Source organism: Rhea americana, unplaced genomic scaffold (assembly GCF_003343005.1).
Source record: "Rhea americana isolate MKP2758 unplaced genomic scaffold, rheAme1 scaffold_548, whole genome shotgun sequence".
Lineage (NCBI taxonomy): Eukaryota > Metazoa > Chordata > Aves > Rheiformes > Rheidae > Rhea > Rhea americana.
In genome coordinates, this window is record NW_028186699.1 from 116292 (window position 1) to 143570 (window position 27279).

General features: G+C 42.4%; 1 protein-coding gene across 1 annotated transcript in view; it reads right to left on the minus strand.

Annotated features, from left to right (window-relative positions):
* Window positions 1-26927, minus strand: part of PHF12 (PHD finger protein 12) — a 31747-nt gene extending 4820 nt beyond the window's left edge. The window contains exons 1-10 of the mRNA XM_085318648.1: window positions 26851-26927; window positions 12717-12789; window positions 10712-11099; window positions 10001-10121; window positions 8796-8928; window positions 7941-8105; window positions 7105-7266; window positions 5358-6171; window positions 3210-3332; window positions 1706-1849 (exon numbers count right to left, since the gene is read on the minus strand). Coding sequence (XP_085174774.1) covers window positions 1706-1849; window positions 3210-3332; window positions 5358-6171; window positions 7105-7266; window positions 7941-8105; window positions 8796-8928; window positions 10001-10121; window positions 10712-11099; window positions 12717-12767 — 2101 coding nt within the window. The 5' untranslated portion in view covers window positions 12768-12789; window positions 26851-26927. The remainder of the gene's footprint in view (window positions 1-1705; window positions 1850-3209; window positions 3333-5357; window positions 6172-7104; window positions 7267-7940; window positions 8106-8795; window positions 8929-10000; window positions 10122-10711; window positions 11100-12716; window positions 12790-26850) is intronic.
* Window positions 26928-27279: the final 352 nt, after the last annotated feature.

Sequence of the window (27279 nt, forward strand, 5' to 3'; positions counted from 1 at the left end):
AAGGCTTGGTGCTGGTTAATGTCACTAACTTAACAGCTGTAATTTAACTTCTAGGTAAACTGCAGGAAAAAATGCACAGGCTGAACAGGCCTTTTGCAGGGATTAACCTAATTCTCAGGAGAGGACGATTTACTGAGCGGACTCCTTTTCTCTCAGGTTACTCCTCATAGCAAAATTCAACAATGGTTGGTCCAGGATTGAGTCTCTAAAGCAGCCCTCTGCCAGCTGAGTTCAAGTCACATATTCTCAAATGCCTGCGTTAACTGGGCAGAAAATCATCTTGCATGGAACAGATACCAAATTCTGGACCATACAGGCCTGGCCAGGATTTGAGTAGCTGTCTTTTGGAGATAAGCTCCTTTTATCCACACAGTTTAGGTCTCTCCTAGTGTCACACCTGCATGACAATTTTACGCCAAGAGTGTGAAATCAAAGAACATGAGGATTATGAGAGTTTGTTTGCAGAGTCAGTGATGTCAAGAACAGGGCCAGATTAAGCAGCATTACTGGACATGCATGCAGCACTCAACACAGCTGAAAAGTGCAGGTTCCCATTTCTACACAGCTGCCCTGCACAAGTCCTTTCAGCTGTTTGYTTTTGCTGACTTAAAGGAGCTTCCTAGAAGTTTTAGATCTAGGATTTTGTCATCAATGCTAAGCAGTCAGCTGGATGCATCCATTCCCATCCAAATGGGTCAATGGATTAAGACAGCATCAACCTGCCTTTTGGGAGGCAGACTGCTGAAGAATTTCCAGAAGTTGACTGGCTGGGAGCAGCACAGGAAAGCAGCTCGTATCACAGCCTGGTGCTGTGACCTACAGCAGTATTTAACAGAGGACTGACAAAGTATTTAGGGAATGCTGCAATGCTATAGCAGCAAGCGAGCATGTGAACAGACAAGCACAGTTTCAGAAGGTTACTGATACTAGCTGACTTACAAAGATGTTATCTTGAATATTTACCCTTAGGCCTAGCAGATGGGGAACAAACAACTGCTCCCACAACAAAGCTTTCCAGTTAGCACCTGAAAGCAGATTAAACTTACCAACTGTATTCAGAAGAACAAGAYGCCACATTCCCAGTGCAACTGTGGGTGTTAGTGATGCCAATACCAGTGACCATAACAAACAAAACCCATGCTGAACTGACATCCCTGGAGATTCCCAACAGMAGCGCAAGCTGTTTTCCACTATTTTGGTTGCATTTAGTGCTTCAGCTTCACAGTGACGTTATTCTGAGTGGGCAAAGACARCTTCATACTGAAGCGTATATTCTGTGCCCACGTTTCTCCTGTTCATGTATTTGTCCCACAGGCAGCTTCTCCAGAAAGAAAGCAGGATTTTACACATTTCTTGCCCATTTCAAAGGTGCGTAAAAAAAAAAGGCAGCTGAGCCTTCTCCTTTCTTGCTAGTTGTAAGATGAACAATATACAACTTCACTAAAGATTACTAGCAGAAAAATCAGAAGGTCCATTGACACTTTATTGAAGGTGTTTTCATTGTCATAGTTTGTACAAAATTATGTAGAGGGATCTGAAGGAATTTCAGACCAATGGATATCCAGGAGAGGGATGAAAGGAAAGAAATGGAAAAGGTGGCATCTGCCAGATACCAAAAGAGGAAAGATCTCCTTGAATGAAAAGGCAAGGTAGCGCCAAAAAGTTATGGCTCAACATAAATCAACTATTCTAAGGCTGCTCTTACCTTCAATGTGGTTTCCCATAGGAGACTGCTGATGGGAAGTGACACTGCTTGCTATAGACTGAGCTTTGGAAGGAAAGAGCTGATGTATTCTCTGCAAGGCCAGAAACTTGATCAGCTGCTCATCCAACATATTTATCTCAATCTCTGTTAATAAACAAAAAGCAATTAGTAGGTTATTCATAGAAAGGGTGCCATCTGAGCTGCACTGGATTTATCTGTCCCACTTTCAAACTTGCCATTTGCTTCAGCAAAGTTTTGTAATATCAAGAATTTTACACATAGGTGATCTATTACTTTATATAATTTCATTTTAGCAGTGTGTGGGGAGAGCATGAGCTATGGCTGGAAAGCTATAGTTCAGCCAGCAAGTGAAGTTCAGGGAACAGGGACTAATAAGTTGAAAACCTGCTGTTACAGTTCAGAATCTACAAATCTGTAGAGATGGACATTGCCCCTTTGGGCAGCAGGTTGGGTATTTCTTGTGAAGCTTTGTTATCTGGTCAAAAAGTCTAATTTTACATTACAGAGGAAGGGAGTAACCAATCACTTTTGGAGTGGCTCAGGYTCATTCTTGAGTCACATGCTTTCAAAGCAGAATCAGTCAAACAAAACATGGTAATTAAGACAATATTATTAACAAGTTTTAAAGCAGATATGTTGCTGATAGCTTAAGTATTTCTATTTGTAAAGCCCTATGGAGATCTGCTTTCTGGTAGCAAACAGGTTGGCTAACCTCTTTTAAGAGCTGTCTTCACATGAATGACAGTTAAAAAAGAGCAAGCAGAAGAAGCAGAAATATAATGGCCCTTCTTGATAGCAGAGAGGTAGTCTGGGCTAAGCTGAGCAGTTGAGGTTCACCCAAGAARAGAGGGTCAAACTGGGAATGCAAGAAAGACTGATCTTCAGATGTAGAAGCAGTCACTGGCAGCAGCCTCACTACACTACCAATGATTGCTGTTTAGCAGTCTTCTCCTGAAGTCACTCCTCCTGAAGACATTAAGATTTGGCATTTCTTGCCAAGTGCAATAAGAGGAAAATATAAATGTGCCAGTCTAGAAGACTGACAGAAGCAGAAATAATTCAGAAAATTAACTGACCCATTAAGGTGTCACCACTTAGGTGACTGCTTGACAAGATCTAGAATTGTTGGACTTTGTACACATCAGGAACACCTCCAGATTGCAGCTAGCACCATAACACAGGAGGACTGCAGGTTTCTGCATGTGAATTCCACCTGGCAAGCAGCCTGTGCAATAGCATTTTGATCATTCCCCAGAAAAGCTTCAGGCAGAAACACTTCATTAGCTTTGCTGCCTTGACAACACCACAAGTAGGGAAGCATGTGATATATTTAAGGTAATGTATACCCAACCCCTCCCTCACCTGACTGCAACCTCTCTTTTATCACTAGGACTCCTCCTTAAGCACAGACCAAATGCTCTAGGCAAGCAAGCGCACAGAATGCATAGCGCTAGCAGAGACTGACAATGAACTAAATACTCACCGCCATCCACAAATGCTTTCAGGGAATTGGTGAGGTCCAACATAGCTGCAGAGTTTGATGTGAGTGATGAGGGTAGAGTTAAAGCGCTTCCTATGGATAAGGTGCTGGGACTGACCTTACCATCTACAGAGAAAGATGGTGCAGAGAAGATATGTCACTGTGATGTTTGTGAGATAGGCACTCAGCCCTCAGATTACACTTAGTTTACAAGCTGCTCTAAATTTGATTGTAGACATGTTTTGAAGAAAAGGCCTGAAGTAGAGACCATTAGCTTTCTTCCTTTCACAGAAGGATGAGCCTGCCTCAAACACTTTTCCATCAACTTCAGTTGTCAGAGGAATTCTGGACCTATTCAAGCTCCTATTCCCCATTTGAAGAAGCCATGAGAAATTGCAAGTGATGCCATACTACAGAGAYTGATGAGCACCAAGGCCCTAGGAACTTAAGAGCTTGCTAAACCTGCAGAAGTTTTCTAAGCAGCATGCCTAAGTCCGAACATGTATAAGAAGTACATTTGCTGCATTTCATTTTCTGCATAATTACCAAGTCTTGGTTCACTTCACTGGCTGGTAAGATTGTGACAGTCATAGGCAGAGCTGATTACTTACAAAAATAAGATCCTATTGCTTTGGCTGTGATTATACAGCTGAAAGACAACGGCAAATGCCAGGAAACAAAATCCCTTTAATGCATATTAGATATCCAGTTCTTATCTTGAATTGGTCTGCTTAGAACTCCTGTAAGCCTGAAACTTATGGCAAAAGGTGGCAAATGATTCATTTTTCATACCCAGCAACAAAATGTGCACTCGCTTATCAGACCATTGTTTAAGATTTGTTATAAATATATAAACATACATATACATCATGTTAGACAGAAAGTTTGCCTAAACATTTAAGTCTCCCACAAGAGTTGTAACTGTAGCACAATGTTTTAATATGCATTGCGCAGATCCCAAACTTTGCACTTAAAGCAATGACTTAACATCTCAATTAAATAGCTGCAGAACTATACAGGGCTTGCCATGCTCTTCAAACCACAAGCAAGAAGTTGTTTGCAATATGGTCCCTTTTTCCTCTACCAGAAGTTCTCTCAGCCTTGCATTTCTAAGGGCACAGTCAAGCTAGCAGACTAGAGTAACTCAAGTTGGCTCAGCAAAGAGCAAGGAACTCAGCTGCCCTGTGAGCAGATTTCAAACAAGAAATAAAGCTCAGAAGTTACTCGAAAAAGGAATTTCTTAGAGAACAATACGCAGATGTTGCCTCTGCTACTTGCAATCACCAGATCTACATACATACCTCCACACAAGCCTGACACTAAGCAACTAGGAACTGCAAGAAGAGAACTGATGATACAGCTCTGTTGCATTCTTTCCAGTGAACTTCCACAAAGGGTTTAACAGTAAGTTTTGAGCTGATTTAGAGGACAAGAGAAGGAGAATGCTTTAAGTGAAAGCTTATTCAAGCAAAATTTAGGAGTCAGGAGAAATCACTCTCACTCATTTATCAAAATCTTCGACCTGATGTTTTTATATTGAAGAACGGGCATATGCACTTTAACAGCAAGGTTTCTGGGTACAACTCAAGGTAGAGCTGGCATATCCAGGCCATAACTACCCTATATTAATAGGGCAGCAGATACTAAACAGGATACAGTGTTGGGGGAAATTGCTTCTCTATCAAGGCTGTGCAGCTCAAGACTTAAATCATCTGTACAAGGAAACAGAACCATCACCAGGACAGTCACCTTGTAAGCTGCTCTTGTGAAGAAGACTATCCTGCAACGAAGCTAATACTTTAAAACAGATCAGCAGCTTTAAGGCAGCACTGGAGTGGCCAGTTGTCAAAACAGCAAGACAGCAGCCAAYAGATTTAAAACTAGTGTTAATGTCCAGACTAAACTGATCTGCTTCCCTGCTTCTCAAGACAGTTCACCTATTAGCTACATGCACTCAGTAAAATACATCTCATGGTTCCCACAAAAAGGCCAAAGACAGAAGARACTTGACAAGCTTCTTGCTGCTCTCCACAGCAAGTCTCATTCCCCAGTTAAATCAGGGCATAATGCAAGAGTCTAGAGGTTCAGGAGTAACACTTAACTTGAAAACTTTCTCAGCCCTGGGGCCAAGATCAGCTGTTCGACACTTACCTGAAGGTGGTGCTGGTGAACAGAATCTGTTTGTGGATCCAACAGAGATCCCATCTCCTGTAGCTTGTGGAGGGGTAAGAGCCCTAGTGGCAGTCAGAGGGGAGCCCATAGATCGCAGGTCTGCTGTCAGTGGCGGTCCTATCTGTGTCTGGACATTCTTTCTTTGCAAAGTGCTGGTGGTCTCCAGGCTGGCACAGGAGCTTGATATGGAAGTAGGCATACTTGTGACTGGCACAGAACCTCTTTGTGCACAAGAAATAGGTCCTGCTACGTTCTCCGTTTTGACAATGGTTCCAATCGTGTGATTCAGAAGTCCACAAGTTGCTGGGGGCGTGAGGGGCCTAGGCCACATTTGCCGATGAGACAAAACAGGTATTGTATTACTAGATCCAATTAGCCTCTGGGGGTCAGTCAACTGTGCTGAAGGTTCAGAGGAAACACCATAGAAATGAGGACCGTTTACTTTAACGTCAGAGGCTGTYGGCCCATTGGAAGTCCCACAAGATGACACCTTCTTGGATTTATCTATACAAGAGCTGCAGTTGACATCTTCCTGTGATAAAGTCTGCTGGGATTGCGAGGAACTCAAGGAATTCTGGGTGGTAATCCCTGAGGTGCAGGATGACATGGAATAGAGGGAAGGTGTGGGTGCCTTGTCAGCTGCCTGGTAAGGATTGGCGAGCGAGCCATCTGCCACAATAACAGGCTTAATATCAGCCTTCTCTGTTTGTTCAGAGTCCCAAAGCGAAGTCATCTGCTTAGCAGATAAATGTTTCAATATGCTGCACTGGAGCGCAACAACACTACAGAGCCACTGGGAGGAGGGAAAAAAAGTGCATTGTTAGCTTCACAGGCAGACAGTGCTCCAACCCTCAGAAATTACTCCATCCTTCACCCAGTTTGAAGAAATTCAGCTGCCTTACTATGATGGTAATCAYTCAGATACAGTGTGAAAATACATTATCTGTTCTGATGCTAATCTAGACTTGGGAGAAAACGTTGTCCAAATGTTGTAACATAAGCACAACCAAAATTAAGTACAATTCATCTCTGTGCTTGGAACAGTGCACGCAGGAGCTGAGATTACAAGGGGGAAAAGGCAACAGATGCACTTTATCCCCTAGTTTTCCCCTCTCTTCTCACGTAAGCGTTAAAACTCTTCGGCTGGCTACACACATATCTTCCACTAATATGGGCTTCTCTCCAAACATAATCCAGTAGTTTACTCTGTAACATGCTAGAGAAGAAATACCTTATATTACAGCAAGACACCTGCTAAAAGTAGGGGTGGGAAGCACCTTTCTTCTACACAAAATAGAAGACTGCCAACATATTTGTTCAATGTTTTAAGCTCTGCAGTGCTTTGTGGATAAATCCAAGCAAAGATGAATAGTTATCTTCTACTTCTTTAAAAAGTAACTCTCCACAGATACATAAGGCTTTTGGTTCTTCCCAAGATGTTTGTGTAYGTGAATGTGCAACTAGACAGAAAGCCCTCAACTCCACACTCGGCCAAAAGACTATTTCACCACTTTAGGTAAGTGTCAAATGAGTTTTACATTTTACCTAGAAAGGCAAAACAAAGTTTTCATAGGCAAGGATGTCAGAAATGAGACGAGATGTCACCTCCAGACATACGATTTTGAGATTGGTTTCCTAGATAACTGCTCTGATCATGACTGAAATGGAAAAGATCTTTGCACCAAAGCAACTATAGGTGGGAGTACAAACATTTGGCTTCATTTACCTCCTGTTGTTCTGACTGGCTGGCTAAGTGCTCAGTGTTCAAAAGGTGCTTCTGCAAGGGTTCCTCAGGGATCCCATTACAGATCAGCTCGCCATCTCTAATAGCTGCAGGCGCAAGTAATGGGGGTGGAAGCCGATATTGGGATTTTATAGCATCAGGAACCTACATTGTAGAGAAAGAAGATCACATATGAGAATCAAGTACTCAAGAATAATCAAGTAGTAAAGTGCCTAACCAGCACTAYGGTTAGGGTTTGCTGCTTTCTGATTCCAAAGAAAATACACTAAACATTTCAGGGATTTTTTTTTAAAGTATTAAAAAAAATACTTTAAATGATGCAACTGTGCTAAAATTAACAGGATTCTTTTGCTAAGGTCAGGCATGTCTTCAGTACAGTGTGGTGACTACAGTATAAAAGTCATGCAAAAAACACCAAGGGAAACACTTAAAAATCTCTCTATGGTATTGTGTAGGCATTCTGGCTGCACAATATTCTTCCAGGTTTAACATAGTACATGCAGCAGCCCTGATTCTGACTCTAGGCCCACCTTCCGGAAGTTTTCCATTGCCCTTTTTATGCTTATACTAGATTTAAAGGCTTACTTCTAATAGCTGAGCCTTATACTTGGCTGAGTAAAGAGGTTCTTAACTCCTACTCGCAGTGAAGACTCACCACTCTGGACTGATGACTTTCAGAACTCTTGCCAATTCATTCCTTCAGATATCACCTTCTTCCTCCTGTCCCAAGAGCTATCCCTATGGGGCATGTTGGTTTCTCTTCCAAACTAAAATTCTTACATGGGTAATTTCACCAACATCTACTTATTTACACTCACCTTCAAACCTTTTCTCTTCACTGATTGAAGAACTCTGCGATTTGGAGGATGTTTCTTATGGATTCGGTTTAAGAAATCCACTTTGACAACATGCTGAGATATAGTATCCTGGAACCGGTCAAATACTCGGCACCGATTACTCAGGGTCAAGTTCTTCTGGTTCAGCTGAGTGATCAGATAATGCCACAGTAGTTAAGGGTCTGTGGGTCATCCTAATGCATCCTATGACTTTCATAACGCCTTGTAGCACTGGCAGTACAGCATCATTCAGCTTTAAACTATTTGTTTCCTGCAGCACTAACCATTTCTGGTAAAAGGTATATTGCTGGAGGTGAATAAGAAAGCATTTAGAGGCCTACTATGAGGCATCAGTGCTCTAAGAAGCAGTTTCTCTAGACACAAGCCCTTTGTTTCAGCCCTGTTTCCCACGTATTTAGTCTCAAGTACACCGCTTTTCCATAAACACCCTCTTGAAATGAAAGTTTTTTTTGGATTAAGCATGCAAAGAATTATTTCCCCTATTTGTAGCTCTGAGCTGCTTTGTGTTACAGTTCTGGACGCTTATCTAGGCTTTAAGGAGTTCTGTCTAAAAACTAGACAAGCAGTCAGTAAGCCACAATTTAAGCTGTTAGCTTCAGTTACAGGAAGGAGTTCCCTCATCTTTATATTTTATTGCAGATAGCAGCATCATATTCCTTTGGAGAGCTTGTTGCTTGCAGCAGGGGCTTTACAAGCGTTACAGGAGCAATAAGAGCTCAGGAGCTGTTTTACATTTGTTGTACTTTGTCCTTTAATAGACCTGTCAGGTTCCAATCCAGCATCCAGTTACCATACTGCAAGCATAGTCCGGCTTACCACCACATGTTCAATATGATTTGGACACATCCATCTACCCAGAGGCATAGCAGTAAGAGGTGGCTCCAGACAGTCCATGTGGAACAGGAGTGGGCAGTAATCACACTGAATTAGAGGTGCCACTCTGCAACTCCTGCAAGAGAGAGACATATCTTATTTCCTATATGCAATATTCAGTACGGAGACTATTTACTGAATACACAGACAAGCACGGCTAACCACTTCAGCTTATCCTTCCCCATCAATTCTCCTGAACTACGTTACTTGCATCTAAAATTAGGTTTCAGATTTGTAATTTGATCTAAACGGGTCTTCTGCAAGGCCCACTTGAGGCAGACAGACTTGCCCATGCACATGAGGGCTTCTCAGTCCAGAAGAGGTCCTTTGGCAGGAAGAGATCCCTTTGCTGGAAAGCTGCAAGCACCTGTCAGATTCACATAAGCAACTTCAAGTCGACCTTGTGCAATTTTCCTCAGAAGCATCTTGTATGAAGTTGGGATGTTTACTTCAACACGATTGATATGTTCTCGTAACAGGTCTCAAACTCTAAAAAGCTAATATACCCAATTCTCCAGGCTTTAAAGTCCTTACTCTATGACAAAGTCACCACTTGCCCCTCACAAAAGCCCAGCTGAATCTCCAGCCCACTTCACTCAAACCGGTTGGGTTCCCGATATAAATTTTTTAATTTTCACTGAAATTTTGGGTTGGGATTTATCTGTTCATTTTTTCTGCACTTACAACAATGGCAATATTTTAGTATTTTTTTMATTTACTCTTTCAGCACAGTACCTCTATTTGCCTCAGGCTTATATCTCTCTCAGTAGATTTCTGTTTCCTAAAGGTCACCTCCTTGCATACTTCCTTTATGAACCATAAACAAACATCTCTGTTTTCTAAGCCACTATCACTTCAGAATTTTTGTTACCAGACAAATACTGAAGACAGAATGGCTTAGTCTCTTCACATTATATTTTAAAACCTTCTACAGCAGCACAGGACCACAGAAGCCACACCTACACGTACCATGGTTAAACATCTGTTATTTAGCAAAGATAATTATTTCCTCATTTGTTTAGAGGATTACAAGCAAGTACTGAAGGGGAATGGGAAGGGACAGGTCATTTAACCTATTCAGTTCATTCAACTTTGTTCCTGTGAAGGGTACAGCCACACCAAATAACTTCCCTGGAAAAGTCAAGTACCTGTTGCATGTGAAGCAGACTTTCACTGGCAAGGGAACCAAACCATTGTGGTCTAATTCGTGTTGTGCTTTCTTGACATTCTTTCCTGTGGTTTCTTCCTTTCTCCTCCTCTTACTAGTACCTAAAAGTAAATTAGAAAGGGCTCTGGGTTACCCACATAGCAAGGTTTTGCTTCCTGATAGATACGTGTAATCATCTGAGGCAGACACAAACAGAATAGGCAAAAAGCTCTTTAGGGAACCCTTATCAACCACTAAATCTGGCCTTCAATGAYGGACTAATGATTTTAAAGGTCAGCATACTTTATACCTAATCATTCAAGTGACATCCTACATGTTAAATCATTACTTGATTAGATTATCACTCCAAGTCAAAAATCAGGTATTTGGGCAATTGGAAGAATTTTCTTCAGATTGATGATCTAGCCTAAGCTGACAACAGAAAGTACATGYGCTTGTCTATTACAAGTCCTTATGGAGGTGGAGTCACTGGCCATGGCAGAGCACCCACAGCCCACATCCTGGGGAATGTGAGAAGCTGCCTACTGTGAGACAGCTGGACAAACACCAGGGATACTCCTGCACCCTCTGCTTTCACCAGTTAGTGTCACTGGAACCAGAACTACTAAGGAGTCGAGAAGGAAAAAAGCCAAGATGGCAGCAGGCTGCACCTGTAGAGACCTCTATCAACACTAAGCAACCCTTTGCTTACCTGGAAGTGCTGTGGTGCAGGTCAGTTCATTCGGCAACTGGAACTGCGTTGGGTTCCTTTCCATGGCAGCAGCAATAAGAAGCTCAAAGGGTCGCTTCAGCTGGGGCTGCCCACAGTCCATTTCTGCAATGGCAGAGTCATCATCCACGTCAATTATGTCCTCATCGACATCATTCTGCTCTGAGTTGGGGGTCTCGGTGCTGGCATTGGATGTGGGAGTGCCAGGCCGGCTTGCTCTCCTTTCCAAGATCCTGGCATGCGCATTAGACCTGATGCTGCTGCTAGACCTGTCCAACAGGTCTGCGTCACTGGTGGGGGAGGTGGTCCTTTTCCCAGATTTGTCCACCAATCCATTTACCTGCCCCAGCTCTTTCTTCTGTTCTCGCTTCTGCACGACATGAATAGGCAGGCTTATCATGGAGGCCACAAACAAAGCACATCAACCTTGACAAATATGCAGTTGAAGACAAACAGCATCTGAAAAAGCTAGATCCACTCACTAAAACTTCCCCCATCAAGTCATTAAAGATTTGACCTACTAAAGTTTGGTTGTAGCTAACATTCAGACTACAGAACAGCTGAAGGGAACCAAAGACAAGGAAGAAAACTAACACGTCTCTCTCTTTTCAGGTTAACTGTATATGAGTTCAGATCTGGACAATGTTTCACAGTATCTAGTCCTAAACGTTTGATAAATGAGAAAATTCAGTTTAATTTGCTAACCAACACTGAGAAACTACACGCTAGATCATTCAGTGTCAATGTAGTTTATTAACCCTTGCAGTGTGTCCAAATCCAATAGGGAATGAAAAGGTCAGCTTGAGAATATACAAGCACAAAATGCAAACAACACTGCCATCTCTGATGATAGGATTCTCTGGAGCAAGGCAGGCAGAGAGAACTGCAGCAGAGCAAAACAATACCCTGGCAATCACTGCAAGATCCATTTTGCAACAAGAGGGGAATGCTGCATGGCCTAGTAAGGGCAACTGTACTGCTCCATTGCCTAACACATCACCAGTATGGATGAACCACAACACAGAAATGGTCCGTAAAGGACGAAAGCATTAGGCAATTTTTCATACAGAAAAAAATGTTTTGTTTTTGTAATTTGTGACCTTCATTTTTGCTGTTGGCAGATGCCTGAACAGTACCCTGGAAACATAACAGAGCAGTAGGTTCAGCAATAAAAAGCTCAGTACAGTTTTCTTCCAATCTGTTTTGGTGTCACTTCAACCAAACAGTTGCTAGATAGTTTAGTGCAGCTTCTAAACCCTCTGCTATGCAGTCTTACGTAGCCACAGCAATAAGATGTTTATATTGTGCAAGACAGCTTCCTGGAGAAAGAGCATGAAGGAGAAAGAAAAGAGAGAGAGAGAGAGAGAGAGAGAGAGAGAGAGAGAGAGAGAGAGAGAGAAAGAGAGAGAGAGAGAAAGAAGCCACAGTCTTGCCCAATCACCTCCTCCCCATCCTGTTCAGCAGCCCAGGAAGTCATAACTCACTGTGATTTCACCCTTTGCTGAAGTGCAACTGCTGTGAAGTCACACTTCTAAAGAAGCACACATTAACCAGAATTACAACCTTGATGCCAAAGCTGCATTACCAGGACTTCCATTTCATGTGCACACAGCTCACCTCCTTGAGTATAGGAGCCATGTCCTCTGTGCCTTTATTTTTCTTCTTTTCCAAAAGTGGGGGAAGGAAAACCCAGTTTAAGAGGCACAGCGTGACATAAGCATATCAGATACTTCAGTATTGTGGTTCCTAGTAGCAAGGTTAACACCACCAAGAGAGTTCCATCAAGAAATCTTAGTTTTCTTTAGGCCTGTTCCTAGCAAAGCTATTATCAACTGTGAGCATAAGGAACAACTCTGGTGGTGTGTGTGTATATATATATATAAAATGTATGCACACATTAAGGGGAAAGGAAGTTATAAAATAAAGGTTCACATTTTAGATGGACAGTGAGAAGAACAGAGAGCATGTTTATTACAAGAGGCTTTACCTTTCTGCGTACAGTGCAGCGGTGACACATCCACTCCCCTGGAGGCAGCATTTCCTCACTGAGCGGAGGATTGCTACAAGAGGAAAGCAAAACAATGTTTTACTGTTATTTCTGATAGGCCTTTTCTCATTTACAAATAGTCTAAGCAGAGTAGATTTGCAGGTTCCAGTCCATATGGTGATACTGCTCAATTTTGCTTCTCCACACCCCACCTCGYAAGACATCTCCCGTCACCAGTGAAGTTAGTCTTTCATGATACTCCTCTCATCTGCATGACGCTCCCTGGTTTCAGAGAAGTGAAGGACAATCTTAGAACTGAACAGCAAAAATAAATGTAAAATTATTTTGTGCAGAACACACACACCTCCCCCCAGTACCAACTCTTCCTTAAATAAATTGACTATCCAATGTAACACTACACATTCCTGTGCAGCAAGCACAGTYGTAGCCATTTCTGTTACTAGAACTCACAGTGCAAGTCCACCTAAACAAGCTGTAATGAAGTCTACTCACTGCTTCTAATGTACTCCATCCTTGAGACACTAACTTAACAGTAGAAACCACTTTCTATCTTAAGACAACCAAAATATTCTTTAAAATGCTTTCAGATCTACAGCCTGTCTTGGCTATGAAGCACAAGATACATCCTACTCACATGGATTTGCACTTACTATAAGAGCTGTACCACATCTAAAAGACACTCTCATTTAGATGCTAGAAATAAACCAAAGCAAATTAGATGAAGGAGTAAGGAAGGCTATTTTGAGAAATGATTTTCCTCAGTTAAAGGCAGAGCAGCATATGTTAGATGATGTACTTTCCTTACAAATCCTACTAGCTCATGTACTTTCTAACACTTCTTTATCATTAAGATTTGTCATTTTAGCAAACTGCTGACTGTTGCAGGAAAAGCATACACGCTGTCAGATAAACAGCTAGTCACCATAGAGCAGTGTTAAGGAATACTTTAAAAAGTTCTGCTTACAGATGGTAGAGATACTTAGCAGACTTTATGCAGCTAAGTCTTCTCTCYTGTGCTGAAAACTCAATTGATACACTACCACAGGACCTGGATGTTGGTTTTTCTAAATCACCAGCCCTGCCTTGGCTACACTGGAACTGACTAGGTTACAAGATGACCAAAGGGTAGCCTAGCCATACCAGCGAGTAGCTTACTAAACCTGCTGAGAAGCCATGCAAGTGAGGGGCTGGGGGTGCACATGCAGAAGTACTACAAAATGTGCATGGTATTAATCTTTAAATGTCAGTATATGTCACACACACAAAATTGAAATAAGGTATTTAAAACTCCAGCAGCTAATGAAGCTCACTCCAGAGGCGACTATATATTTTGTTGCATCTACAGACCAACATCAAACTAAATCCAACTTAAGCTACAAAGTCTCCAAAWTTGTCAAATTAGAGATGCTAAGATGTGTATTTATTGGCAAGCAGCGTGTGCTCTGCAGCAAAGGGAGAGGCTTTCTTCCTAGAGAATCCTACTCCTAGCACAGGGAAGTTGCACAGGGTTCCAGCCTAGGCTTCCAAGCTTCAACTGTAAAAACAAACACACTTCCTTTGTTTAAACAAAGTCCCAGCGAGCCTTACCCCGTGCCTGCAGGCATTCCACAGAAAGGCTCYGCAGGTACCGCAGCTATCGAGGGTCATATTCAATCTTACAACACTTTGCCTGGAAGACTGAGGGAAGAGCACAGCAAGAACCAAAATGGTAATAACCTCAGCATCGCCGGTGCCAGGCTCCGGGGAATTCAGTAGAGCCAACACATCTGGCAGCCATTTTGAGAAAGAGAGCAGGATTTCAGAGGCCTCGGTCTTCCAGGCACTTAGAAACACAGTGCTCTGCCTATGCTCGAAGACATACCTGCACCTTATGTTTCTCATTTCCTGGAGGACTTGGATGAACAAGAGATTGGGCTCCAGATGACACTACCAAAGCCTCAACTGCTGACAGTTTACATGAAGTCAAATGTTTGGCTTAAGCAGTACCTCCCCCCCCCATGCCAATCTAATCTTTTGCTAATAGATCTGGGGGCGATGGGGAAGAGTTGCAAATGATCCTAGAGTGCTTACTGTACTATATATCCATTTTCAATCCTAAAATGGATCCTACAATAGCTCAGGCTTTACTTCTGCTAGAAATAAAGTTGTTAGAGCTACARTTACCATCAGTATGGATTCATCTGGCCCCTTCCCCGCTCCCAACACCCCAAGAACGAGAAATCAGACTGATTTGTTTGTAGTGGATTTTAGCCTTCTGCAGCCACAGACAAATGTGTCTGAACTCCTGAAAACACACGCGCCCCGTTCCACTGCATGCTCAGTGTGACAGACATCCACACACTGCCAGATGCCTGGGGTTATTTGTTTTAACTGTTACCTTAGTATTACATAATTTACAATGAAACAATTAATACAATAGCGAATTTGGAAGGATGGCTAGAAGAGTTAGAACAGGTTCCTTCTTAAACAGTTATATTATWGTCATCTTTGTTATGTTTTAACTATCTGCTAAACAAACACAGCATCCTACGTATACAGTACTCTTAAATGACAAGCTACATAAATATAGAAACGTTTTAAGCAATGCTTCCACTGAAAGACCTGTGGAAGGAACGCAAAATACCAGTTTCAGACGAGCAGTGAAGCTTTTAACTCTCAGGCTGGCCTCCTGAGGTTTTTTGCCTGCTGTCAAGGCCTTACTGCTACAGCAAGTGTATTAAAAGAGTGATTCTGCTCCCCCTGGTTAATGAACTGTTCATCAAGGCAGCTCGCGGCACTAACAAAGACTGATGAATACTGTTTCTGCACTGCTGGCCTCTCTGCAAGGAAAGAGCATTTCCTGGGTCTTAGCATAAAGCCAAGGAAGTGCTAAAGAATGCTGTTTTAATTGACTAGTTATGACCACATTCTTCAACCTTTTACTGTAAGCATAAGAGAAACTAATTTTTAAATCTGAACAAGACACTTGATCTTCATAACCAAGTTAGGATTTAGCATGTTGGCACGAACACCACAGACACTTTATCTTTCATAGGTTCATTACCATGCAGATCTCCAGTCCTTAGYGCTTGCTGCCAACAGGACCTGTTACTCTACAGCACCAACTTTATCTCCAGTTAAGAAACACTTACTTTGAGCTACACAGGTATCAATTACACTATTCTGTAAAAGTCTGTTGAACCTTCATTTCAGAAAGTTTCTCATTTTATTACCACAGGCATAAGTTGTAGGGCAGTGCTGATTTTACCTGGAGTGTTTGATGTGACTTGTGTTTATCTTCCCAGCAGAGCAAGTACATTTCTGAATTCAAGACAAAGACAACTCTGAAAAGCTGAGCCTGACTTTTGTAATTACTACCTATACAAACATCTGGAAGACCAATTCATACAAGGCCTCTGAAAATTAAAGGAGATGTTCACAACTACATATTCAAAAAACCACCTCACTTAAGGTAAGTTGCTTGCCAATGGTATTAGTCCCATGGCTTTTTCTCTTGAAATTCATACTAGATTTATGTTGTCAGGACTYGTTCTTATAAATTTTTGGACTAGCTCCCATGGTCTGAACATTATGCACAGTCTCACTTAAATAAAATTTAAATAGCTATGATGAAATCRAATCTTCCAGAGTTATCTGTATACTAGGAATTTTTAATCAAGCAAACAATAGCTTCAAGTCACTTAGTTTTTCAATTTCATACTCTGGAGCTCTCATACATCAGATGCCTGTTGTTAGCCTAAATCTCATAACTATTCTTCACTTTACTGACCTCAGTAAATAAGTACACAGTGCTCAAAGGAATGGCACCTTCTTCAGTATGAACTGGACCAAAGCTCTCAAAGGAACCAGTTATAAGCAAACCTTAAGTTATTTACACAGGGCATTCCTGGTGGCCATCTTGTGTCAAAAGCACATCCACACAATCGATAGCATGCTCTGGCTCCGCTGGGCTGCAGACAACCACTAGGCTGGGATAATGGAGGCACAAAAACAAACCAGTGTCTCGCAGATGAACAACTTGTCTTTGATCTCAATTGTTTTCAAGAATGAGACTTTTTTTTCCCTCCYTCCCTAAACAGCAGCAAGTAGTAACCTCATGGAAAAAAAAAGAAAGAAAAAGAAAAAAATCTAGGCAAGAACGTTTTCCCTTCAGCTTTCTCCTTCCCAGACATCTTCTAATTATCTTACCAAGATTTAATGACAGGCTTATAATTAAGGATGCTGGTTAAGTTTGCCAGCTAGATAAAGGAAAAAGACTTCCAGCTCTTCTACAGGTCTCCTATTTATCCTAATGATGGATACAGCTACAGCTGTTCTACCAGCTTCATAAAGAACAAGGCTCTCTGGCTTCCTACAGCAGGGCCTCAATGGCAGCCGTAACTAAAACAAACAAGGAAACCAACCACACTGTCAGTGCGTTACAAGCGCCCCATTGAGAATCACAGAAAGTTGCATCATTAACAAATTCAGTTCTTTGAAACAGTTTTACTGTGCCCAAGTTACCCACTTCTGTTCACAGCTGCTCCAAAACCCTGCAGGAGAAAGACACCTGGAACAGAGTGCTTGGAGCCTGCACATCATACACAAACCCTCACAAAATCAGTTAACAGCTGCAGCCTGTTTAAGCTCTTCCCTGTTGCAACTCTCTCACCTCCCTATTGCAAGGCCTGGGCCAAAGAAGAATTTACTGTTTTCTTAAAAAACAGAAACGAGACTATTATTTTTAGATAATTATTAGGAATACTGTCAGCTCTCGTCTCCATTCCAGTAGTTGAGATTATTCTTCAGCAAAAATTATTCTGTGAAGTTCTGTAACAGCAGATATTCAGTTCTTCAAATGCCACCTGTTCATTAGTAAGGCCAAAGTCATKACACTCAGGAGTACAAGAAACAACCTTCTGATGAACCAGATTCCTCAAGCACCAAAATGGACACTACCAAACTTCAGATAAGGTAGGCATAGCATCTGTTCTTCTTAGACCTCTATGCATGACCTGATCACGTTAAAAGGTAACAGTTTCAGGAACTTTCTGGTCTTGATAAGGCTAACATTTTCCACGCTATACCTACTTGAAGCTAGTAGTACAATTCACATCAACTATGGAGCATCAGCCACTGTACTTTTATCTTCAGTAAGTTACTTATTTGCACCCTTCCTCAATCTATTCTTGCCATTCCAGTCCTGGAAGAGAAATCTAAGTACACCCTCACCGAAGCAGGTGTTAGCTGTCTCACCTCACTCTCCTTCCTGTTTGTCACCAGTAGCTGTGACTTCCAGCCTCTTCCCTGCGTGCTTGTGCACAGGCAATCCTTAAGGCTCCCAGGGAATCAGAGAAGTTCTCACCAACATGAAGTGGAACTTCGTCCTGACAAAGACCTGACAAGCAGGAGTGTTCAATAAACTGGATAAGCTGTACGTAAACATGTGATGACCTGATGTAATTAGTTACTTCTGGGGAAGTCACACTTCCTGGCCTACAGAGACCATTCCCTAGACAACCCATTAGGCATTACCCTCATTAACCACTGGCAACAAATTAAAGGAAAAAAAGTGTTCTCTGAGTTATCAAATTTCCATTAAAAATTATATATAAGGATACACATGTATAAGATATAAAGAAAAATATTTTTGTGTATATAAGAAAAATATTTACATGTATTTGTATGTGTGTCTATATATATAGACGCACACACTTTGTATTTACAAGTGGAAATTGTGGAAGTCAGTATGAATAATTGTTGACTTCRGAGAACTTGAGCCAGGACCTGAAATTCAGATCTAAGTGTATCTAGATATTTTGCACATCCTGACTCCAGTTTTCCTCCCATGCATCACTCCTTTATATCTGTACTGAAGACAGTAGTAACAATATCTGGAATTCAAAGTCCAGATTCATTACTAAGTATTCAGATCTTCATAACACTGTCTTAACATATTAGAAGTCATCTTCTCAAGGCAGGATGACACGTACAGTAACAAAAGGGGAAGGAAAGAGGCTGGAGGATCAACAAAGCCCTAGTGAGAATCAGAGTTCATCCAACCTTGACTCTAAAGAACAGCACAAAAAAGGCTGGTGTAAACAAAACAGTCGATCCATCTTCTCCCCTTCCCCCCACAAGTTTGAGAGGTTTCTGAAAGATGAACATTCAGCCCTAGCCACACTGAATGCGCTCAAAGGAGACAGAGCTCAAAAGGATAAAAGCAATAAGGCAGCAAGAAGAGACCAAAAAAGGACAGTAGCACATAAGAAGAGGGTGAAATACAGACCCATAAAAGCAAAAACAYGAACTCACCTTCACATGAACGGAAGCAAAGTAAAATTCTGACTTTTATACATGGACTAGGTTTTCCCAAGAACATTGAGGAGAAGAGGAGAGAAGAGCAACAAAAATATCCACCCAAAAAACTTTAAAGCAGGGTATACATTCTTTTCTGCTTTTTCCATATCACCTTCATATCCTGCTCCTGTTGCTATTCTAGACTAAGATCACTGGGAAGTTCACATGACRTCTTGCCCAAAGTCAGAGACTGTATAGGCAGGTGTTTCACACCAATCACTATTGCTTGCCAGAAATTCAGCACGGGGTTTTCAGCCGGCTAAATTGCATCCTCAGGCCACTGCTTTCTGCAGGTTTCAAAGCCAGTAATCTCCAGCTCCATCTAGTTTGTGTGACTCGTGCAGAGCAGACTTCAGTAGAAATAGGCTACAGTCAGGTTCAGGCACTAGATTTCCCCCAGCTGGCTGAGATGCTCTCTGCCTTTTGTACTCAAGATCTGATACACCAACTGGAAGAGTGATTTACAGAATTTTCTCTTCTTCATTTCTGGCTATAGGAAGCATTTATTCCACACCCAGAAAGGGTGTGGAAATAAATTACTACTGATACCTGTCAATTCCTTTATTAAAAAAGGAGGCACAACACTTTCTATTCAGCTTAGAGAGCTCCGGTGTACTGTAGCATTCTTTAGAGGAAGCTGGGCAGACATTTAGTGAGTCGACTTGGAGGCAGTGTAGCTCTACTACTGTAAGAAAAAGCCAGCTCTGACAATTTGACTATGTCACAAAGTCACAAGTTTAGCCAGTAACTCSACGTGGCAAGATACTTTTGCTTACACTTGCTTCTTTTGAATCCAGTATTGCATATCCCTAGAACAAAGCCATATTATATTCTGAAATACATTAGCATTTTCACAAGTCCAAGCTCACTTCCTGACTGGTTTAAAAAAAAAAAAAAAAAAAAGTGCATCATTCTCGCACCTGATTTCTACTGCAAAAGGTAGCATTGCCTACATATTCATACTTTGTAACACTTGTTTCCAGAATGATACACCTTTTTCCTACTCTGGAAGTCACAGCCTGCTTTCCTCACAGCAGACTCCTATTTGTTATGGACTTTAGGATTAATAAGAGGGATTCCAAGAATACAGGAAAAACTCAAGAACCTGACACCTACCAGTGAGTCAGTCTGGAAATAGAAACAGTTTAATATCCACTTGTCTGGACCAACACATAGAAGAATGAATATTAGTGCCATTACTGTGTAGAAATACTGTTTCAATCTGTGCTACAACTGAAGGCTTGGCTTAATGAAGCCTTTCCTACACATGGAGGCAAGCTATGGAGGTGTTCTTTACATTGTTGCACTAGCYTGTACAAAGCAAAAGTGGTAAAGGAGGGTTTCAGGTGGTAAAGCACAGATCAAGTCCTGATTGTTACTACAAAGATACAATTCTGTCCTTWATCTGAAGACCAGGACACTACAGGGGCATTCTCCATGCAAGTCCTTCATACTAGCCAAAGTRAAAGCACAGTACTACATTAGACATACTTGTAATTATAACTTTCCATTCATTATCCCCACCCGAAGAAACAACTAAACAGAAAGAGAGCATTATACCTTTATTGTATACTAAATTGGTTGCCTTTCTCCCACTTCCGGCTGTAAGATCTGCAGGCAGCTGTATAATCTTAACAGCATTGAGCTTGTGYGTGATAAAAAGACACAAGGCAACACGCTAAATTAAGGTGAATATATTTATAAGACAGTGCTAAGATCTCCATAACAAACTATCATTAGCAGATTAGCATTATGAATCTAATCCAATTAAGAATTTCCTTTGCAAGTGCCTAGAGGAGCTAGAAATCCTTTGGGAAGCTCTTTCCACGCTTTGAAACGCTCCCCTGAGTCAAGCCTGCAGCTCTAACACACCAGGAAAGACCAGCTCCAGAGTAGCTATCGGACACCAACGCAGCCACGACTTCCACCTTGAAGCAAGTTGCCACATCTTACTGAACTCTAGGAACAGCTCGAAAATTGACTGCACAGCTGCACAAAAAAGACCTATCGGCCCAGTCAACATAAAATCATCACCTTCCCCAAGAAAATGGGCAGAATAGCTAAGAGCTTTCATTACCGACTGTTTAGTACATTGCACTTTTTAAACAGCTTCATATCATTACAGATGTCTGACATGACATTAGTCTAATAGTAGCAAGTGAAGAAGACGAAGTATAACTTAAGCAGTTACACTGCCCCCTTATTGATTTTAACAGAATCCTAATGCCTTCCAAGCCTCATCACTTTATGCTGATTTTGAGAACAGCAGCAATCCATGACTTGCTCTGAATGCCCAGCTCAGACATACTCTTGCCTATATTGCAAAATCTGTTCACGCTCAATTTAACATGAGCACATGCACACACAGGTGAGAATCACAACCTGCAAGTCCCCAAATTAGATTAGTTCATGAAGTTTTTATTGTCAGTAGTTTTCTGGTGTCTTTAGTTTACATTCAGGGATTTAGGCTGACGTTATCTGCTTTTCATGAAGAGATTTAGGGCGAAACAGGGAGTAAAAGATTTCATTGGTACAACTTTGCCTAACAGAACTGCCAAGACTGATCATGTTACCACATCTGCAGGCACATGCGCAGTGACTCTCTGCACTAAGAAACCAGGCCAATGCAATTGCTTTTTTTCTTGTTCAGCATGTAGTCCACACTGGCCTCAGCGCTACTTAAGTATTAGAACCAAACGTGCACAGAAATAAACGTTCAGTTGTTTGCCTCTTCTATAGTTTTTTAAAACAGTACAAATTAACAATTAACAAATTAAGATAAATGCATTTAAATTAATGCTTGGAATAGCACATGCTTACTCTCTGAGCTACAAAATGCACTTAAATAGGTGTTACAGCAGGTTTTTGTCAGTTGTTTAATGTAAAAAAAGTAATAAAGTCTTTTGCAAAGTTTAACTACAAGCCTTTCCAAAGCTGTCAGAAGTGTCAGTGTACACGAACATATGTAAATCAGTGTATTGAAACACTACTCCTCCTTAGTTCACTTCTAGGCTGGAAGTTAGCCTCTCATGCAGTTTTCTGGACCTCCTGCTATTTCTCCAAGTGGCAAATATTTCAGTGCATTCAAAGGTTCACCTGAAAGCCTGAGGCAGCCAAAGATGCCCATTAAGGAAGTGATTACCTAAGACAATAGACAGCTAACCTTTCCCTCCCTTCACACCCTCACACAGAATGGACACTTAAAAAAAAATTAAAGCTGGAGTAAACGTCAATATCAGATAAGGCAGGAGAATTTTAGATGTGAATAAGGCAGGGAAAGAGTTATTGATGCCCTACAAGTTAAACACAACTTTTTCCATTCTGTGTGTGAAGCATTTAACTGATGTGACTCAGAAAATAAGCAAAACTCCAGCTAGCTGAGCTTCATCTACTTCTCTTTGCAGCTCTGTTACTCCAGTTCTTCGACAACAGTACTTCAGAGAAGACTGCCAAATCAGAGAGGAAAGAGAGCCAAACGCTCCAAATATAAACATGAAGAGGCAAGTGTTGCAAGAAGTTTGATGGAACTAGCAGGCCCAGTAAAGATGTAATATACTTATCCCAGGACAGCCACAGGACGATCCAACAGCAAAGGAAAGTCTTTTTGCTGGGCAGTGTCACAACACTGGTATTGTCTGTTTACCGTAACAGGCAGCTGATTAGTTTTAGACAACCCAGTCACTTTGCAACGCTAGCAGCGCTTCAAAGCCAGCAGTATGCAGTTTGTAACAGGGACTTCCAACAGCAGCATTCAGTGAGGTTAGCAGTTTTGAAGAGGGCTCCTCCAACCAGAAACTCAGGCAAAGGGACTTCAAAACAAAACAAAACTGTTCTCCATTAGTTCTCCCTCCTGTTGCTGCTCCCCTCCCCCATCTTGTTAGCTAAACTTTTCCTCTCACAGGGATCTTTCTAATCCTTCAGTGAAGCTGTAATGAATTTGCAACATCAGTCAATTTGCAAACTCACTTCTACACGAATCAAGTTTACCACAGGCTCAAAAGCATGGGGAATTCTCATAGTCACATATCTAGAAGAAAAATATAAGTGGAGAACACCATGAGAAGTACTGGATAACAAATTCTTTACATGACTGAAAGCGTAGTCCATTCCAMGAGGCCCAAGTTAATACAGAACAACAGAGTGAAAATGTTCACTGTACTATTTCCCAAGTAGCAGGTTATAGGCAGACAGCATAACCAAAACCAGACTCAAGAACTAAAAATTGTATGTTCTGTTTTCAAAGAAATAATGAAGGGAGGAAAAAAAAGCTCTCTGGAAATTCAAACCTGAAGATAGTCATCTGACTATGTTATTAATCCAAGTATGGTGAAACTAAGTATCTGGAGGGGAATTTACATTTTCCTATATCCCTCCCACCAAGCCAGTTTATCTGGAACCAGGTTGATAATCCTAACAGTACATTTACTCTTTCCAGTACCAGTAGGAGTTTTATACTGAACTAGTGATTCTGAAATGGTGTTCTGAAAAGAGCTGAAACCACAACAGATGAATCAGGAGCTCACTTCTAGCTACATAAATTCAGGAGAGCGGTCACTCCCACAGTGTATCAAAGCTTGTTATTTGCCATCAGAGAAGTAAAATACTATCAGATCTGGAAAGTTTTGAGGGTTTTGGCTGCAAATGTACTGTTTTCTGCAGAACCCTACAGGTTTAGGTGCTAAGGCCTTTATTTTACATTCAACCACTGCTAACTAGAACAATTGCAAAGTAGGCCTGGATCACATCTAACGACCGGAACAGGCTGTATAGGCACAGACAATAGTCCCTAAACCGCCCATCAAAGCTCAGAAAGTGCTTTCCCACTCCCAACCAGAAGGAACGTGGAAATAAATGATCCACACAATTCCTTGCCCGCCAAATTCATTTTGACATTAAGGTAGGGACAACTGAAATTTGACATCCACATACTCAACTAATGAAGCTAACTTGCACACTGTAGGTTTATACAACATGGTGGAGAAGAGCCTTCCCCGCACAGGAAGGGACATAACTAGTTCATAGGCCACTGAATTGGTTTAATTCCTGGTTTTATCTTCAGCCTACCACATGGTTTGCGTTCATCACTCCCCTTTGTCATTCATTTTCTTTCATAATATGACCTCTCCTATACAGCTCTGATCTACTGTTTACAAATCCTAGGCCAATTTAGAGCTCTTCTAATAAATGCAAGCCAGCACTAAAACTTACAATAAGTATCTAAAGAACAGTTTAGCTGTCAAAAATTCAGCTAATATGCCAGAGCAATATATTGAAACTGCTATTCAGGTTACTTATTATAAGCATTGAATTTCAGCTACTGTTCTTTAAATAAAAAAAGGCAGAAAGGAAGTTGCAAGTGCTACCCTTATGCCTAAGTTTATATCCAGAACGGAAGTTTACTTCAAGCAAGATGTAGGAGGTGAAAGGAAAAAACCATGAAAACAAAACTCAAGCATCATCCTTCTGAAACAACTTGAAGGCTTTGGCTGAGTGGTAAACAGAGGTCCTCGAGCAGGGAGGCAAAATATTGCCCAAGCTTGAGGTCTTCTGGAGAAGCAGCCCATGCAACCRTATGCAGCAGGCTAGCTGCGCCATTCCAGGCTATGCAGCTTCCCAAACTAAGGCTTGGGTTAGCGTCGATCACCCAAATGCTCATCTAAGAGCTATTCCAAGAAAGGTAACAAACAAAGTGAGAAAGAATAAGCAGAACTGTGCCTTCTCTTCCTATTCTGAAAGGTGACTAGTTAGCAACAGTTTCTTTTTTTAATACAACTGACTCAACTAGAATATAGCCAAAGCTTTACAGATGTCTGATCTTCATGACCATTTCCCACGAACACAAGAAACTTGCTAAATTAAGTCATGAAATGAAGCCAGGTTTAAGTATGCACAAAGTGAAGTCATTTGCAGTTAGCATTAACTAGGATAGTCAACTAGAAAAACTCTCTAGCATTGGTCACAGCACTTCCATCTCAAAATCTAAACATATAGTTTCAGCAATCACTCTAGCCTGAGTAAGAGAAGGCTTCAAATGTGTTTCCATTTGACTTTGACAGTATCGGAAAGCAAACACCAAGTTTTAAGCAACTACATCCTATACAAGAACAAAATCTTAATTAAGGCCTACCAAGAAGGTCAGACAAAAAACAATCAAWCAAACAAACAAACTAGTGAACCTTTCAGTAAATATTAGAGAATCTACACTACCACCAGTAGCACTTCCTCAGGGTAAGAGGGATGATGTCATGGCTGCACACTACGGCATTGTTGGGCAAGTCTGGCTATACACTGCTAACGGGACACTCCCTACAGAACTGTGACCGCACATTCAGTTTTCCTGGTATCAGTAATCAGTTTAATAAGTGTTCAGAGACCTGCAATTAGCTTATAAACACAGTATAACCACGAAGCACAAGAAAAAAAACGGAGGAAAAAAAAAAAAGAGAAGACAGCTGTAGCAGGGTAGCAAACAAAGCTCCAAAGCATGAAAGACAGAAAGGAATGCGGTTAAAAAATCTCCCCTAAGGAAGAATACTCTGCACTCCAGAGCTCCAGCTGTTTGACTTGCCCCACTCCCTCCTCCACTCCATTATCCACTCTGGCTGTGCTAATTTAACACAAACCACCAGCCTGCGTCAACTGTTGAACAAGAGATACGGGTAAGGCAGCCTTTGATGCATCTGGGCTCCCGATGCAGAAAAGAGAAAACTTCAGGGCGGAAAGTTCAGGTGCCTTTGCCGGGTTGCTTTGTGTTGTTAGCTTGAGAAGCTCTGAAGCAAGGCACTGAGAGTCCTCCCTGCTGCAGTCTCTACTGACGGCCTTGCAACTGCCTCTACAGGCACCTCCAATACAGCCCCGAGATTTGCATGCAAAAAGATCTGCTTTTATCAACAAAGCCACACAACTCCAAGCAAGAGGACCCAACTACCCGGAATTCACAGCAATCACTCCTGTGGATGACACAAGCAAGTCTAAAGCGTCAGGAGGAAGGAAAAAGGAGGGAAAGGAATAAACCGGGCCAATTCTAAAGTCTGGAGCTGTGGATTTACACAGGGAAGGTATTTTCACATTTAAGATACTTTGGGAGCACTGCGAGGGTTTGAAAGTCATATATGCAGCCAAAATGGCGCTGAGAATAAAAATATAATTTAAAGGAAGGTCGCCATATTGTAAACAGTGAAGCAGGGAGACACAGAGACAGCAACCTCCATTATTCCCAGCAGCTGCAGCAGCACGGAAGCGCTGGGAACGTCAGGCCTGGCGCAGAGACTCAACCGCGGCTTCCCCCTAGCCGCGACCCTCCAGAGGCCCCCCAAGCAATGCACCCTTTCAGAGGGGTGAGGAGGGGAAGTTAACTGCTTGGGGAGGGGGGAGGGGGGGAAGGCCCAGCGCGGGTAGTATCAAAGCAGCCAGGCCGTGCAGCTAGCAGCCTTGCTTCTCCTTTAGGCCTCTCAGCCACTGCTCAGCACAAAAAGAAAGGAGGATCGCAGTCCCCAGAAATGCCGGAGGTTGCAGTCCCCAGCCCCCAGAGAAGGCAGTACAGTGACTTTTCACTTCAGCTGTCCCAGATTCATCACTTCTCGCGGGGATGGAGACAAGTGGGGTCTGCACCTCCTTTTTGTTCCTGCGTGGTGCGCCCGGCCCTGTTATCCCCTCCCCGCACAAGGCATGGATCTAACGGGAAGCAGGAGCTGCTGGAGACAGCCTGGCAGGAGGGAATGCACTGCCTGGGCTGGGACACCCAGATTCAGAGGGAGATAGTGCCGAGCCTTACCAGCACTGGAGGTGGAAAGCAGCAGGGCAGTGATCGCAGCACAGCAGATCCCCTCCTTCCTTGCAGCTATCGCAGCTATCATGGTTAGTGGCCCTGCCACTTCGCCTGGGCTCCTTCTCGGGCCTCCTGCTCTTCTTTTCCCCATCTTCGCTCTTGGGGGGAGCCAGGAGGGCTTGGATTTGCTGCACATGCACACACACACACAGACAGAGAGGGCTCTGAGGGGCTGGGCCGGAGCCTGACCCCGAGCGCCCTTCTGCGGGGCGAGACGGCCCCGGGCCCGCCGGGGAAGGTGCGTGCGCCGAGGTGGCGGTGCGGGGCCGGCGGCCGAGCCCGCCCCGCCGCCGGCCCCGTGTCCAGCGGGGCCTCTCCCGGGGATTGGGCGAGCCGCCTCCTTCCCTCCGCACTTCCTTGTATGGCCACGGGGCT